At 36.3% G+C, this 18,212-nt stretch overlaps 1 protein-coding gene across 37 annotated transcripts in view; it reads left to right on the top strand.

The window, feature by feature from the left end:
• The window catches only part of LOC122570678 (sodium channel protein para), a 68,979-nt gene extending 54,897 nt beyond the window's left edge, over window positions 1-14,082 (top strand). For all 37 annotated transcript variants that reach the window (XM_043733315.1, XM_043733312.1, XM_043733318.1 and 34 more), the window contains 6 exons: window positions 2,651-2,773; window positions 3,360-3,554; window positions 3,636-3,881; window positions 4,460-4,730; window positions 6,134-6,438; window positions 6,649-14,082. In XM_043733315.1, coding sequence (XP_043589250.1) covers window positions 2,651-2,773; window positions 3,360-3,554; window positions 3,636-3,881; window positions 4,460-4,730; window positions 6,134-6,438; window positions 6,649-7,431 — 1,923 coding nt within the window. In that variant the 3' untranslated portion in view covers window positions 7,432-14,082. The remainder of the gene's footprint in view (window positions 1-2,650; window positions 2,774-3,359; window positions 3,555-3,635; window positions 3,882-4,459; window positions 4,731-6,133; window positions 6,439-6,648) is intronic.
• Window positions 14,083-18,212: the final 4,130 nt, after the last annotated feature.

Here is an 18,212-nt window from a genome sequence, read left to right as displayed (position 1 = left end):
ATTAAAAATATAGTTACTTACTTTGTTCTTAGTTATTCGAAAAATTAACGAAACAACTCTTCGGTCTCGCCGTGTCGAAGACTCGATTCCTTTTGCACGTGAACATAAGTAGGGCGATCGCGAATGCACTTGAGCTTAAAACTGCGAATGTTTGAACGGCACGTAGACTCGTTCTTTATTGAATAATTCTCGCGAGATATGCACCTTAGAGACACACGTACGCTGCTGTTCGTAAATTTTGGATCGACGAACGCTTCTCGTAAATTCGAGACAACACCCTGTTTATATAATTTCTACGAAATAGCGAGAACGATTAACGATTTCCAAGACATTGTCGCGTCTTCCTCGTTCTAATTTGTAAAACGTTCTTTACATCTTTAGAAGATACGACTAATACTTTGTAGATATTTCAAACATCAATTACGTACTGTTTGAAAGGAAATCCAGGCAAGAACGTGAAACAGATTCTCAATTTTGGGTGAAAACGAAACAGGCGCTTGAAAAAACATATGACGATAGATTTGTATTCATTTTACGTACAAAGTGTCCCAAGTTCTTCTCCAGCAAACGGTGCTAGAACAAAGTAATAAAGAGAAGAAAGGACATATCGTATAAGCATATCGTATGAACTTTGTAAAAAAGGTCATTTAAAAATTACAAATAACAACGAATTAGTGAAAAAGAAGATGAGCAAACAAAATTGTTTCGGTTACGGTTATATTATATTCTTATTTTTCGTAGAATATGTTCGCATGTGTATCTGATAGAAAAGTCTCGGAACTATATATCTTTAAATTATTATTTCAAACAAATTTTACCATCTACGATTACTCGTTATTGTTTGAATGATCGAAGAAATTAGAAAAACATCAAGGACTCTACTCTTCATCAGCCTAACAACTTCCATAGAAAACCACGGGAAGCTCGACGATATCAACGCCTGCATAGGCGATGACCCTGTCTGCATAGGTGTCGACAGATAATAAATCGAACAGCTCGGAAACGTATCCTTCGATTAAATGATTTTCAATTAGTAAGTAATAAAATAACCATGACAAGCTTAGACAAGATTTACGAACGGCGGTGTATTTAGATACTTATTGTGAAATTCAACGAGCCTGAAACAAACGTGCCTCATCTAGAAAACAGCTGGTCTCAACATACTCGAACAACACACGTATTATATACCTACATCAAACATACTAGTAACTTACCATTCTCGGATAAATTTAACAGTTTATATATCTCATTACAGACATAAAATGATTCTACATAACTGTAATACAAGGTCGCTGAGATACTGGGCGTAGAGTTACTGTCATGCCCACGCCCTGACACTATCTTACCCTATCTTATTATACAGTAGTTCGTAGCTACTAATTTTCAGCATAATCTGTCTACCTATATAAATATATAAATATATATATATTATATATAATATATAAACACGTAAAATCTATGAACCCACTATGTGATAGTATATATTATATATATTATATATTATTTCTATTTCTGCATGGGATTGATGCTTGCCGCTGAGGAACGCTAAAAATTTTCGCACGCCAAAACGCATCGAATATATCGAATGGAATGCTTCACTGTTACATGCTTTGTGCGTCACTTGCTGCTGGCTTTCGTTTATTTCTCGTGTGAATTCTATGTGCACACTTGTAGTCGTGATCTCGAAGCAACGTTAAGTATGCACCATACGTCACATCGATCAATGATCAGGCAAAGCGATACTTTGTTCCTTCTTAATTTGTTTCACAAGTCTATTGATTTCCATGAAGTTCGCGAATATTATACTTCGCGAACGCAGAGGCACTCTTTGTGTTCGCCGTGATTCTTCCTCTTCTTCTTTTTTTTTTTTTTTCTTCTTTTTGAATTCTTTTTTCTCTTTGTCTGTTTGAATTTGTCTGGAGACTTGTGATATCGGTGTTTCATTGGTATACATATATATATATATATATATAATCTATGTTCGTGCGGTGTAGTTGTACGAAATTGAACGTGATAATTATTGTGTTGAAGTAAGTATGCAGGGTTTACCTCGGTTTACTGTTCCATAAAAAGGAAAGAGAACAAATTCATGGGAAATCTCGATTGGACTCGTTTCGTAGATATTGTTGGGAAAAAGATGAGCCAAGATATTTTATCGACTCTGTTTCCTGATTTGATCCTGTGCAATCGTGAAAAATCGGGCGAAATCGAGCAGCGATGTTGCGTGCTTCTTGTTTTCAGATAAAAATTATATGAAACTAAACATTTGATCGTGATATCACATTTTTATACAATAGATTCTTTTCCCTTTTTCGTAGAAATTGACTAACACTAATTTCAATTGAATTTCTTTTCGACTCTTATCGATTTCCATCGAGTTCGAATTGTGTACGACAATAATGCGACATTCCTGTTTGTTTTCGCGCGGTGTTTTATCCTTTCGTTTATTTTATCGCAAAAGATGAATCCAAGATTTACATTGCACATACGATGAATTCGTAACACACGGCGTAGACATTTACTTAGAAACGCGTAGAGATGCATAGAAACGCATACTTAAGCACATAGAGAAACAGAATTAAAAAAAAAAAAAAGAAAACATTTATTGGACCGATTTTCAGATACTTTAACGAGCGGTTTTGTCTCACAGGTAGTCGTCAACGCTTTGGTTCAAGCCATTCCATCCATTTTCAACGTGTTACTGGTGTGTCTTATCTTCTGGTTGATCTTCGCCATTATGGGTGTACAGCTTTTTGCCGGCAAATATTTCAAGGTAATTATTTCAAAGGTGTTTTTGTAATTAAGCATAATCTTTGAAACATATCTCAGAAATGTTTGCGTTCAGATCTGATCAAGGAAATGAGTGAATTCTATGCGAATCGTTGAAAGCTTGAGAAAGTTACTTCATCGTCTTAAATTATTTAGTATTTATCCACCGGAAATTTACTTACAACTCAACGTTCCTAAATAAATATTCAATTTCCGCTCTTATACAGAGCTCTTATTGCTTAACAACTTACAACTGTTAGTATTAATCTTTCGATTGAATTGCATTGGTAATTCAAAACAAATTAGAGAAGTACTTTGGGTTTCAAACTTTCACGATGATGAGATATTTTGATATTGCCTCTTCAGAATGAGCGATCGTGTTCCGATTTTGCACGTGCACCTGGCATTTGCATTTTGAGCCAGAAACACGATTGTCCAGCCCGAAAAGCCAATATCGAAAAAGTTAAAGGTAGCGGAATATTCCTATTTTTCCTTCAACTTAGCTTGAAAAATATGCGATAATAAAGGATCGTCAAACGTCGTGCGTATATTTTTCTATTTAATTAACTATATTCGTTTTCTCTTTACAGTGCGTAGATGCCAATAAAACAACACTCAGCCACGAAATAATCCCTGACCGAAACGCCTGTTTGGCTGAGAACTATACCTGGGAGAATTCTCCGATGAATTTCGACCACGTAGGAAAGGCTTATCTGTGCTTGTTCCAAGTGGCCACGTTTAAAGGATGGATTCAGATCATGAATGACGCGATAGATTCTAGGGAGGTGAGTGTATATCGTTTGTAACTTGAATTAATCAATAATCATCGTTTGATTCTCTAATTAATCTTTCTTTTGTGTCTACAGCTCAACAAACAACCAATTCGTGAAACAAACATCTACATGTATTTCTATTTTGTATTCTTCATTATATTCGGATCGTTTTTTACCCTTAATCTATTCATTGGTGTGATCATCGATAACTTCAACGAGCAGAAGAAAAAGGCGGGTGGTTCCCTCGAGATGTTCATGACGGAAGACCAGAAGAAATATTACAACGCTATGAAAAAGATGGGTAGCAAGAAACCATTGAAAGCCATTCCACGTCCAAGAGTATGTAGAGAATATGTTGTTGGAATATTTGTGAATTTCTTCCTCTTCGATTCTTCTCTTGATCCTAGGAACTCGATTTCATAATCTGATAATCTTTTTTACAGTGCTTAAGTCTATTTGTATCGAATTTTGTGTATAGCTGAATTTTGAAATTGCAATTTCCGTGATTAGTCATCTTAAATTGGAAAAATTTAGGGGTTGCAAGTGTTTAATTGTAAAATTTTGGCGGTGAACAACTTTTAATTATAAAACTTTAAGTAGAGTAAGAGTCTTTGGGTCTGAAATTTTTAATTATGAAATTTTACTGTGAGTGGGAATTTATAATTTTGAAATTCTACTGATTGGGAACATTCGATTCTGAAATTTTAACGATTCATTGTGTTGTATTATAAAATTCCGACACTTAAGTAAATCTTAAGTAAAATTTTGGTAATTATCTATTTCAAATTGTAAGACTTTAGCGAATGTCTATTTCGATAGCCGAATAGCTTATTAAGAAGTAGGTGCTTATCGAATTTTTCTACTTCCTTCTTCCAGTTAAAAAATCTCTATTTTAACGCAAACATTTTGTCTTTCAGTGGAGGCCGCAGGCGATAGTGTTTGAAATAGTGACGGACAAAAAGTTCGATATGATAATCATGTTGTTCATCGGACTGAATATGCTTACGATGACGTTGGACCACTATCAACAAACTCAGACTTTCAGCGATGTTCTGGACTATCTAAACATGATATTCATTGTGATATTCACCAGCGAGTGTCTCATGAAGATCTTCGCTCTACGTTACCACTATTTCAAGGAGCCATGGAACCTCTTTGATTTTGTTGTTGTTATATTGTCAATATTAGGTAATGTAATGTAATGATTAGTTCAGTCGTATGGCCCCCGTGAAATTGATACATGATAATGAAAAAGATAATCCTGTTAGCTTTTTCATCACACAACATAGCTCTCTCTTCTTTCTTTTTTTTTTAATTAGGATGCAAATGAGCATGTTCAATTCATTATCTCTACTGCACGCAAAACTTAGCATCTTAGTAAAAAAGAAAGCGTACAGGATTAATATTTCACGTGTGCTGCAACGACTGATCAGCGTCATTATGTTACGTAGCCTTACATTGATGTTATGTGTAATCCTGTCTTTCCTATCCTGTATAATCCTCGTTTCCTCATGGTCATGAACATGTGTCCAGTCATTAAAAGCAACATTATAGCTCTTTATTTATAAAGCAGATCAGTATTCAAATATTTTTATATTAATTTTAAAAATTCATAAAATTTGATTTTTAACTTGATTCATTATCGTTTGATTGCGCAATTTATTTATCTATTTTTTTATATATATTTATAATAAACTTTAACGAGTCTAATATCGGGTTTTTTCATAATAGACATTCAATCTTAAATTAATAATTTAAACAGCTTTAATGGTTAAACATTCGTTGGTATCTTTTTATATTGATATAATGTTGTATTTGACTGGTATTTACACATGTTGATTGATGTAAAGACGATCATTAGTCAAAAACTCGGGTAAGAGCGGGTCTGTATTACGAGAATTTTTTTTCCAAATTAGTCTTCGTAGAAAGGAGTAATCGATTGCTAGTCTGCTCATCTTTAAACTTTTGAATGCCTAACACGAAAATCTACGACAATGATACTTTTTTTTTCTTGTACAGCACCGCGTCATCTAACGAGTGATCGAGCTTTAATCAAGTTTCTGTTTTTTCGATCAATCTAAAACTGCATGTTAATTTTCTTTTATAGCCAGATCTAACAAGAAGAAAAGATTAGAGAACAAGGGATGATAGTCCTTAGGACTGTATGATGCATGTTTTTTTTTTTTTAATCTATTTCCTTTGATTCGTGAATCGTGCATCAAACACCTTGAATCTTCTTCTTAAAGAAGCAAAATAAGAAACACTATTTTCACGAAACTCTTTGTTATCGTTCATTGTGCAATATTATTGCTTACAAATCAAATTAGTATTAGAAACGCATAATTTTTCACGTACTTTATATTCAATGAATGAATTAAATTTCATAAGACTAGTAATCCTGTGTGCAAAGATTTTCCGTTGCATGGAACTTAAAACACTTATCAACTTAGAGAGCACCGCCTTTACCTAGATCGCACAACCTAATCTAGTTGACACATAAATCTTATCCTTTCTTATCGTCACTCGATAGCAATAGTATTTTATAAAGTATTAAGGATTATTGTAATAAAATGCATATGTGTTCCCTTTAGGTCTGGTTCTCAGCGATATTATTGAGAAGTATTTCGTATCGCCGACCTTGCTCCGTGTAGTAAGGGTGGCAAAAGTCGGTCGTGTGCTTCGACTCGTGAAAGGTGCTAAGGGTATTCGAACTCTTCTCTTCGCCCTGGCGATGTCGTTACCAGCTCTCTTCAATATTTGCCTATTACTGTTTTTGGTGATGTTTATCTTCGCGATTTTTGGAATGTCATTCTTCATGCACGTGAAAGACAAGAGCGGACTGGATGATGTATACAATTTCAAAACGTTCGGCCAGTCGATGATATTGCTATTCCAGGTAATTATACCTACTACGTTCATTGAAACATAATTTTCCAAGTGTGCTTCAGTATGAAAGACACTGCAATGTGTTTTGCATTATTTTATAATAAATTCTTTACGTGTAATGTCTATATTCTTGTGACGAAATAGTGAATAATGTCATACAGCTAAATAAACTGAATTTTTGCAACAAAGTCATTACATAAAAATTCTTGAATTCGTCTAGATGTCAACGTCTGCCGGTTGGGATGGCGTCCTCGACGGTATAATAAACGAGGAGGACTGCCAGGAACCGAACAACGAGATAGGATATCCGGGCAACTGTGGTTCGTCCACGATCGGCATCGCCTATCTTCTCTCGTACCTGGTGATCAGCTTCTTGATCGTGATAAACATGTACATCGCCGTGATCTTGGAGAATTACTCCCAAGCTACCGAGGATGTGCAGGAGGGTCTGACGGATGACGACTACGACATGTACTACGAGATCTGGCAACAGTTCGACCCAGATGGAACGCAGTACATCAGATACGATCAGCTGTCCGATTTCTTGGACGTGCTGGAGCCGCCGTTACAGATACACAAGCCAAACAAGTACAAGATCGTATCTATGGACATCCCAATATGCAAGGGGGATATGATGTTCTGCGTAGACATTCTGGATGCTCTCACGAAAGACTTCTTCGCGCGCAAGGGTAATCCGATCGAGGAGTCGGCAGAGATCGAGGTTCAGACGCGTCCAGGTGAGGCTGGTTACGAACCAGTTTCCTCGACTCTGTGGCGTCAGCGTGAGGAGTATTGCGCGCGTCTGATTCAGAACGCCTGGAGAAAGCACAAGCAACAACGTCTAGGCGGACCAAGCGAAGAAAGCGACGACGCTGACACCGATCCACGGGTCAGACAGACCGCGGTCTTGGTCGAGAGCGACGGTTTCGTGACGAAAAATGGCCACAGAGTCGTCATACATAGCCGATCGCCGAGCGTAACCTCGAGAACCGCGGACGTCTGATCGGCGTCCACGACGTCCCAAGCACCGCCACCGTCGTAGCAAGCGCCACCACGACTAACAACTATAGAATTATAACAGACGCGCTAATACTGCTCGCGGAGAGCAGCGGCCTCACGGACCTCGCGCGCGCTCTCCATCGACAGCCTTATAGTTGTATAAACAAAATATTAAAAAAAAAAAAAAAATACATTCCTCCAACGAGTTGCCTTTAAATCCATTGTAAACGCTACGATCGTTGGGAGACACGTCGCTAGCTGATGAACACACAAGAGCGAGAAATGGGACACATGAGGGAACAGAACACAGGATGTTTCATTTTGGTTTTTCTGGGCGAGTCGTTCGAGAATGGGGCGCGAATAGTGAGACGACAGAGAGAAACATAGACTGCTGATACCGCGTACACCCATCGTCCGTGCTCGTTGTTGGCATCGGCTCGGTTCTCTCGTTCCGCGGAGGAATACTTATGGAAGGAACCGTGATCGAATATAATAGGATTTGGCTACGAAACGAAGATAAGGATGGACATACGAAGAGGAATCGAAGGGCAAGAACTAATAACAGAGAAGAACAAAGAGTATAACGATAGTCGGTGTATAGAGAAGTGTACTCGACTATGAACAACGTAACCTTCGAGTCAACTTCCCCCCCTTCAAAAAACAAATCAGGACTCGACGGTTCACGTTGCAACGCACTCAGAATTCCTGCCCTCGATGGACTTCGTTACGGCATTCCTTACCGTTCTTCTTCTTTTAGAGATCGTACGATGACGATGACAATGACGATCCGCGCCAGCTGCGTTATATGCACGCGTACTCGAAACGCAATGAAACGAAAGCAAAGAATCATCTTTTCGCGTGACCGACATTGAAACGAAGACCTGCGTTCTACGGTGAGACAGTTAATATTGCCGCGTTCAAAAAACGGAGAAAGAAAACAAGAAATCAGCGATCGTTTCTCATCTGCTCCAGAGGAAACAAAAATTAACACGGTACATAGCCGATTCGTAAAATTTTACCCGCGTATATTGGATTTTTTACATGGTTTTGAACAGCGACTCGCCAATTCGCTGATAAACACAACAAACGAAGAAGAAGAAGGTTATAGAAAATCTATAAAAATGTAAAAATCAATGTTGATTCGCTGCGGTCGAGGTTCGTGGGTGACATTTTGATCCGTTATTCTGGTCATCGTACAGTGGTGTATAAAGACGAGAGAGTTTTCTGAACCTGAAACTGAACAGAAAAGAAAGAAGGAAACGAGAAAAGAACGACGGAACAATGGAGAAAACGAAGGCATTGATGAAGATACTGATCATAACTGACGATAATAGTGAGGATGATCATAGAACGATTAAGATAACGATTATAAATGATGATGTTGATGATTATGATGATGATAATGATGATGATGATGGTGAACAAGAATGTTAATAATGTGAAATGTACGCGTAGTTTACTACATTCGCTCGGCTTGAACAAATTTTGCGCAATACGATGCGCGAACATCCGATCGCGCGGCTTTATTTTAACTGACCCTCTGCTTCTCTGTTCCTCGTCTCTGCACTTCGACATTTAATATCTATATATTATAACAGTTTGACGACTTTAATATTTATTTTAATATTTGGTCATATAATTACTATTTATTTAAAAGATCTAATAAGGATTACTCGCATAGAGCGATTTAGGGAGAAATACGATTGGAGTAAGTCGATCGGTAAAACAGTTATGTATCTAGATTCAAAATCTAATAACTCTTCTTTTTCCCTATGAGTTTTCATTATTATGTTAATAGTTGTTGATGAAAATGTGACTATCTCTTTTTTTTTAGATATCTATGAACAATATTCTTGCCAAAGAGGAACAGAGAGGGGGAAGGTGTGGCGAATACAAATTTCGCAATCATCATCAGCTAGATACTTACACATTTGCAAAAAACTTACACAGACACAATCTTACACGACGTAGTGATGCGCTTTGGAATAAATGAATATACATAATAGTGTAACGTTATTCGAATAATTGTAATCGACAACCGTGCGCCCGTAAACCCGTCTCGCAGTACGCGTAATATATCTTTTAAATGAGTAAAACGCCGCACGTTTAAATAGGCTGAAAGAATTAACGATTAACTCGGTTGATAACGTAGAATTGGGCACAACTGTTTTTGGCTCGTTTTCAAGTTATATTTCTAATAGATATTTAACTCTCAATCAAACTTGTTAAATCAGTAATATAATTAGGCAACTTTGAGATTTAAAATTGTATTTATTTGTTAGTGAAGATGAGTATATTTTATCGAATTAAATGTTTTGTCATTTTCATATTGGAAAATTATTAAAATATTACGAATTATAAAAACGATATAAATATTCAGTTTATTATTGTTGATGATTTTATGATTGTTATATCATTCGAAATTTTAATTCCAATCCAGTAAAATGTTAATAAGGTTATTAGATTCTGATAAATACTGAACTCGCCATATCGATTGTTAACCAGTATATTTTTTGTTAATAATTTCATATCTTCAAAGTTGTATATGTTCCAAAGCAATATAACGTCCACTTAAAACAATTTTTTTATACATATTCGAATATAATTCACATTTTCCAAAGATAAAATTTAAATCTAAGGATTCATTCACGTTTTAGTTAATCCATGTTATAAATTAATTTCTCTGAGCGAGAAAGTTGTGTCATTCTACATAGTTTAACAATAGATGCCAAATCAAGACGTTAAGTTTTCAAAAAAAGAAATTGTTAAGATTTTAAATGATTATTTTAATGTTGGTTATTTAAAATATTTAGTACATAGTTTCCGTTGAATTATCAAATACGAATTATCTCCATAAGAGGTAGCAAACGCCCAAAAGGTATCCTGAACAATTTCCGTTTGCGATTCGAGAAGCTGCACGATTGTCCAAGGACAATAACGATTAACGACACCGACGAAGCAACATACACTTTTTTTCGGTACGAATCGCAATATAAATATTTAAGAAGAAAATTCGGTATATTTGAAATAATTAAAAAAAGAATGCTTCGTAGAAGGAAGGAATCGTCCGAGTTTGTAGCTCGATTTCGAACGGGTTTACGTGCTTAAGAACCTCGTGAAAGATCGTGTGCCTAATCTCGCGGATAGTACGATACTATCTGCCATATGGCTAGATAGAACTGTGTCACGATTGAGGAAAGTAAATCGATACACATCGAACGAAATTCTCAATGACCGTTAACCATGGCATATGATTCTATCACGGGTGAATAACCTCAATTGCATCGTTCTCACGCAACATACGATCGCATAGATCGTGTGAAATGAATCGAGAAACGTGTTGCAAACACTATGCACACGGGGACAAACGATATGTCGTCGGAACGCGTCTATCAACGATGATAGCGATGCACGGTTCATTTTGCCATAAAAAAAAAGTACAGATCAACGTATATTATACACGTAGGTACGTACACGAAAGAAGCTAATCTCGATTTGGCGCGCAACGGGCGTGCGTTAGCGAAGCAACAACACAGAGGACAAAAATGAACTATAATGTGTGTGCGTGTGTGTGTTAACGCGGATTGCGCGATCGTTATTTTTCTACGTTTACATCCGCGTTCCGGGATGGAATAGAGAAAGTAAGAGATGATGGGAAAAGGAAAGAGGAGCGGCACTATGTTATCCATGTTGTCTTAACCGGAAACAGGTGTCGCGCTAGCGGCGGCGGAGACGCGATAAGAAACGAACATAGAATCGTTCTCGCTGGTCGAAAACGGACGTAACGTGGCAAAGAAACTCGCAGCTCGCTCGAAGGATTGTATTTGAAATGTGTGGCAGGAACGACGACGAGGACATAACGAAAGCGGCATGGTTACGGACGTTCTGTGAGCTAGAAAATGGTGTAAATTTGTTACAAGCTGGACAGAAAAAAAGAAAGAAAGATGAGGTTAAGGGAAACGTAGGTATGATGAGGTTAAATGCAGGAACAGCGCGAGAAATAACGGGGAATTATGGAAAAAGCAGACAAAGAAAAAAAAAACAAATGTTCATTATTTTAAGCTACGAAGGCTCAAGAGGGTGAGGATCATTGTAAATTACTCGTACAAATAATTCACACACTATCGGTGTCGAGTCCGCTTTGTCAAAGTATTTTAGAGAAGCCTGTCCGATATTAATGTCCTCGTACCTTTTCTACGTATATTATAATTGCATTTCACGATTCTCGTCGCGGGCCATTCGATGATCCTTTTCGTGAGTACGCTTCAAAGTATACGCATGCGCGTGGCTGCGTCCTCGCGACTCGTTCGTTCGGAAGAGGTCGTCGTTCTTCGTTTCTTCCGAGACTCGGCTTTCTTACGCTCTGGATCTCTCTTTGAGACGATTCCGATAATATCCCAATAAAATACATCTGCACAATCACATCGATTATCAATCGGATATTCATCCGCTCATCATATCTATTATCTTCGGTAATCTCTCTGCAACGAAAAAGCAGAAACACGGATTACGCCTAAAAACAAAAAAATGCATACATGCGTTGTGATGCCGTTGCTGTTCGCGTATATACTTGACGAGAAACTTCGAATTTTTTCTTTTTGTAGCCGCACGTTATTCGAAAGTTGTTTCGTAAAGGTCAAAACGATCGCGACAAACGATACGGTAAAATGCATCCGGTATAACGTATGACATAACCTAACATAACACGGAACACGATGAACGACGACGACGACGAAACGAAACGAATCGAGGCACGAGATCGATCGACGACGAAATTCATTCAACTCGTCGATCCTTCTTCTATCGAAGTACGACGTATCTGATGGTCCGTCCGGCTCACTGTCTAATTACTCCGATACCCCCTCTCGCCCCCTTTTATGTTTTGAACCCCTCCCGTGCTGTAATATGTGCAAATAATTCGATAATAATCAAATGGTTTGTACGCATATAATATACATATATATTTTCGATACTACTTTGTCGAATGGGCAACCGCGAACTTCTAGAAGCAATAAAATTCTCGAGACACACGACAAACGTTAGAAAGAAAGAAAGGAAGGAAGTAAAAAAAATATGTAAACAGGGCGTGACGAACGAAACGAGGTGCAATCGCGCGGAAAGTGTTCCAAAACACACTGGCCTCTTTTTAACGATAAACGGATCTTTCGGATTCTGTAGGAATCGTTCTTCCCCCGAGAGGCACGCCAAATGAACATCGTTTCTTCTTCTTCTTCTTCTTCTTCTTCTTCTTTTCTCCTTTTTGTCCGGATACACATACACACAGTGCTTTTTATCTCGCGAACGTGAAGACTGTGATCTAGATTTTTCGTGATCGAATGTTCGATTGAATCGCAACTTCCCCGGTTTTCAATCGCGTTTACCGATCGCTGGTAAGCCTGTTAACATTCGGCCCGTTTAATCTACGGTCGTATCGAAAAGAGAAAATCGTAAGAAGATCGGGAACACACGCGTCTCGAAGGGTTGCCTGAAAATTCGTTTGAGCGTTACGCTCGGAACAAAAACATGCTCGGGAACGGTGAAAAAAATGTTCGTTCGATCGGCCAAAACATTTGCTATGGCTGCGAAAAGAAACGAGGGGGAGGGGGGTGGAAGAGTATGCGTGGTGTGCTTCATTGATTTTCGTTTTACCAGAAACAAAAAATAAACGTACATTAAATACCAGCTTTTGCGCGACGACGGCTGTAAGATATTAAAGAACAAAAAAAAATATATATATATACATATAGGGCTTTCCTTCGTTAAGCGAGGTAAGACGAGATTTAAACGTACTTTCTCCGTGGACGATACTGCCGTTACGCATTGTATAAAGAAGAAATGAAACTAAGTTAACTAATCGTAAATGCACGAAATTTTCTTAAACGGATAGCGAACAAAAAAAAAAACAAAAAAGGCTTTGTAGTGTCTCGAAAACTCTCGAAACTCATTAACCTAAACGTCGTCAGATAATAAAACTAACTGATGAGTACACAAAAGCTATTAAAAAAAAAAAAGAAAGAGGAGAAGATACGAAGCAGAAAAAATCCTAGAGTTGGGCTAAACAAAGGAAGATTTAAAAAAGATATATACAGAGAATAATTGAGTAAAGTGTCAAGCTGCGAAGCCTGTCGGCCAGTATAATGATCAAGCAACTGCCATGGGTCAACAAGCTAGATAGACGAAATGTGCTAAGACACCAAAAAAAAGATCCAATTTTAACGAGCTAGCTGTCGAAAAAAAACATTACGCGCGAAGGATCGTCCATTCAAATGCGTGCTCCGTGAGTGCTCGCGCCTGTGCACCGCGCCGGCGGCGCGCATGCGCAATTGCGTGTCGTGAATGCGCGCGAGCAAGCAAAGAGAGACATCGAGACAGAGTGCGTGCGAAAGAGCGTGTATGCGTGAAAGAATGAACGAGAGCGCGCGAAAGAGAGAGAGAGAGAGAGAGAGAGAGAAAGGGAGCGAGTAAGCGAGAAGAGTGCGAAAGGGCGAAAAAATGAGAGAGAGAAAGAGAGAACGTAGAAGAGCTCCTCCGTTGAATGACATTCATTACTATTAAACAAAATAAAAATATGGATTATTTGCACAATATTATAAATAATTACTATGTTTACTATGATTATTAAATTAAAGAGCAAATAATAAAAGGGATAAAAAAACTGTTGTTAAATAATTAATACGAAAGAGGGGATTGTACGAACAAAATAACGAAATGATTTAGCTGAAGACCGATATCGGATCTAAATGAAAATAATAATAATAAAATGAAATTAAAGATAAAAAATAAAAGAAGAAAAATAGGGGGAAAAGACGAAGTTCAAGGAAGTGACAAGGATAATACGATGATCAAGACGAAGGAAGGATGGAGGAGGAAACGATTCGTTTGTTATCGATTAGTTAACGATCATCCTTACATTACATTATTGTAATTATATAAAGTAAACGATTATTACCGTAATAGTTACAATTAACAAGTTGTTACCGCTTTGTTATACATAATATAATTAATATACTAAGATTAAACGAAAAAAAAGAGAAAAAAAGAAAAGTAAGCGAATGCATCGTTGATTCGTCCTTTACTTATGTAGATAACTAAATAACGATTCGACTCTATTATTGTTTTCAATGTCTTCACCGTATTCCTTCGTTTGCTACCCGATTTCGTTTCGTTGTCGAAAAAAAAAAAGATTCGGTTTTGTCGGCTTACCTCGCCCGGCCACAATATACACACGTTTTACAGAGATATTTTCAATAAACGAAAAAGCTTAACACTCATACGATTGTTGTCCTTCTCATCATTTGACCCTGCAATCATGGAGCGACTGCCATTTCTATAGGCTGTCTCAATTAATATCCTTGAGACTTTCACGGCTCCAGTTCTTTCGACTTGTGCTTTCTGAAACTTTTAATCACGATACTTTATAAGAATCCGTAACGTTTCATTATCTTTACAATTAGCTACGATTAAACGATATTGACAGTGATATTTTTTTACTAATATTAATGGTAAACTGCAGTATTAACATTAGCATTAACATTTTGTAGTATAACCTTCGATAATGATAATCTTGCAGTACTGATATTGATATTGATAATTAAAATGATATAGTATCTACAAATATTCATATCATACGTCATCCTCGGATATCTATTACAGGTCGCTTTTGCACTACAAAATCTTGTGTAGTAGCAACTGCAGGGTGTTTCACAAAAACGGGATGCTTCGAATTTTTCACCAATACAAAACCAATTCATAAAAACGTAAAGAAATTGCTTTACTCTAGTTCTTCAAATTTCTGCCTGGCGTTCTTCGCGTTTTATAAATATGTTCTTTAAAACAATCGTCTGGTCACGTATTTGGAACCAAACATCGCAAGCTAAATAAACTCGAGATAAAAAAAAAAGGAAAAAGAAACAGGGAAATTCTTAACGAAAATTTCACTCATACTCCGTGTGAAATTTGTTTAAACATTATTCGACCCAACGATCAGGCTATTATTATTTCAATGAAACGACGATTTTTCAAAGAAGCATTTATTTATTATGTTCGCTAATGTTATACTTTAACGTTAAGTCAATTTACTCCGTTCCAATTTTTCAATCATCCGAAAATTACGTATTTCCCTTTGCGCGATGATTAAACATACTTCCAGGTATAAATAGACACCCGCCATGCTATAAAAAGATCGGCACCGCTATTTCGAGCCATGTTAATCGGCGCCACGTCGATTTTTTCGCCTATGGAGTTTTTGCCGCGTGTAAAATAAAGGTACTTGTCCTGAATTAACGCTGAAAGCAGCTTTCTCCTTGCTGCATCGATGAGGTACATACGTATACATCATGTCTGGTGTCTTTGGCCAGCCGTATATGGCTCTCTGGACCCGAATCATGCAGCATGAATACCTAATTTCGAAAAAATAAAACGGTCTCCAAATTGTTTGGGACATTTAATGGGTCGCGTGACGCGCTATGCAACGAACAATTCTTGGAGACATAACTTTCACAAAACACACGTTGCACTCACCTTTTTAGCCGTTTCTTTCCTTTTTATTATTATTTTTTTTTTTCTTCCGAATCGTTCTTAAAATATCCGCGTACGTTATTGGATTTCACGCACGTTTCGATCGAAGCGCGCGCGAGAAGAAGAAAATAGAAGAGTAGATTCGGTTCTCTGAGAGGCTTTGTTCCATTCTTTAGCATTTGTTAAAATAGAAGGGAAAATAAAATGGATATTTGTAGATGAAGATGGTTAAGATTTTTTAGCGCAAGATATTTTTGGTTTAAGGTCTACAATAATGGTTGACATTAACTTAATTTATTAGTTCTATTAATTGTAATAAATAAATTAAACTTGATAAAACAAATTTTAACTTTTTATGTTTTCCTGCAGTTACACTTTTAAAGTTTTTTAATGATGCAGGAGTAAATGGTGTTGAGTACCTGAAGATACAGTTCAATGGGTGAATCTTTTAAATATGGTGGTAAAAAATATTTTTGTTTTTCGTATATTTCCTGGTTCAATTTCTGAAGCTCTTAATAATACAAAAGTAAGTAAAATAAGTCATTCAAATAAACAGTAATAAAGGATATGCTTAACAACAAATAATTTTTTGATAAATTTGTTTAATAAAAAGATACATAAGTTATATTTTTTACATTGAAAATTTTATTTTTATCTCTTATAGTTAACATGATAGATACTATACATACTATCAGAACTCTCGTAAACGATTGTTGTGTCATAGCATCAAGGCAAACGATTCAGCTCTCTAAAACAGAGGAATGTCGTCGACGGCGACGTTAATTCGCGTTCTACGTGACAATCGCACTTTTTCAGATGCTTCGTAGAATACTATGTGACGCTCTAATAATTCTTTTCAATTATGTCCACGTCTTGATATGATATAAATTTGCCTGAATTCTGTCTACAAAGTAAATTGCTGTAAATTGTAGATTTATGCATTTATAAGAAATTTTAACGTGCAAAAATTTGCAGGATATTCATAATATGCAAAAGTATTCAAACTGTCCAAAATGTCTAAAGTATCCAAGGGCAAGAACTTCTTATGATATTTAGATGGTAAAATAAATCTAAAGGTGAATAAAAAAAAGTAGAACAGATCAAAAAGTTTCATTTCTTTAGTTTCATAAGATTTGTAAATCTGTAAAGCTATGTAAACATTTTTGGTCTATTCTAATAACAAATCAATCGATAATATAAACAATACAAACTAATTAATAGTAAATTATTTAATGCAGTGAAAATATCAGTAATTTTTTTAGACACCCTGTATACACATCAGAACAAATTGGTTGAACATATGAGAAATGTAGGTCTTATACAATTATATGCAATTTAGAGTGATGAAAGCGCAAAGTGCTTACAAGAAGCGATTACGATTTTAAAACGAATGCTACTTGACTTTGTTAAAAAGTAATCAGTGTGATTACTTTGGAGTAAGTATATACTTAATACCTTTTTTGCTATATTATTTAATTTACCTTTATGCATCAATCTCGTATTATGGATTAATTGATATTTCTGAATATATATTAGATGTAAACTTTTCTATTTCAGAAAAAGACAGAAGTTAAAGTTCAACTTAGATTAAAATGTCAGCTAAGCATACGAAGCATTTCTATTTATAATATTGCCTCTTGGTTCGTCATATGTTTCAGTCTGACGTAATTCAGATCTGGAATGCAATACAATTTGAGGCTGAATCTCAAGAACGACTCGATGTCGTAAGTTCAAGGTTCCTGTGACTTAATACGATTAACAAATCCAATTATCGCTTATCGTATATAGCTTTCACGAAAAAAATGTACAAAGTATGATAATCTTTATTGCATCTCAAGAAAAAAGCAAACTTTAGAATTATGTAATAAATATCATACTTCATTTTACAGTTAAGAAAACAAGGAATTATGTTAAAAGAACCGCTTTCATAAATTCCTCTACTTTCAATTCTAACCAAAGAATAAGAGATTTATAAGGTGAACTTCGTATTACATGTTCTGAAATACCGACTTCGAAAAAATCAGTGTTTCCTACGCCCTCTACGATTTATTACGGCGAACATAGAAATTATATTCAATTCAATAGTCTGAAACAAGGAAATCAAGGAAGTATTATTTATAAATATTTTCAATATCAATGTATTTATTTTGTATACGTGTTTTTTGTACGTCAGAGCTCTGTACATGTAATAAATTGAGACCAGAATCATTGAATTCAATGCATCATGTCTGTGAGATCAGCAAGATGGAACACATCAAAATCTTAGAA

Source organism: Bombus pyrosoma, linkage group LG9, assembly GCF_014825855.1.
Source record: "Bombus pyrosoma isolate SC7728 linkage group LG9, ASM1482585v1, whole genome shotgun sequence".
In the NCBI taxonomy this organism is placed as follows: Eukaryota; Metazoa; Arthropoda; class Insecta; order Hymenoptera; family Apidae; genus Bombus; species Bombus pyrosoma.
Note: the sequence above shows the minus strand (reverse complement) of the source record. Positions and strands in the feature narration are given on the sequence as shown.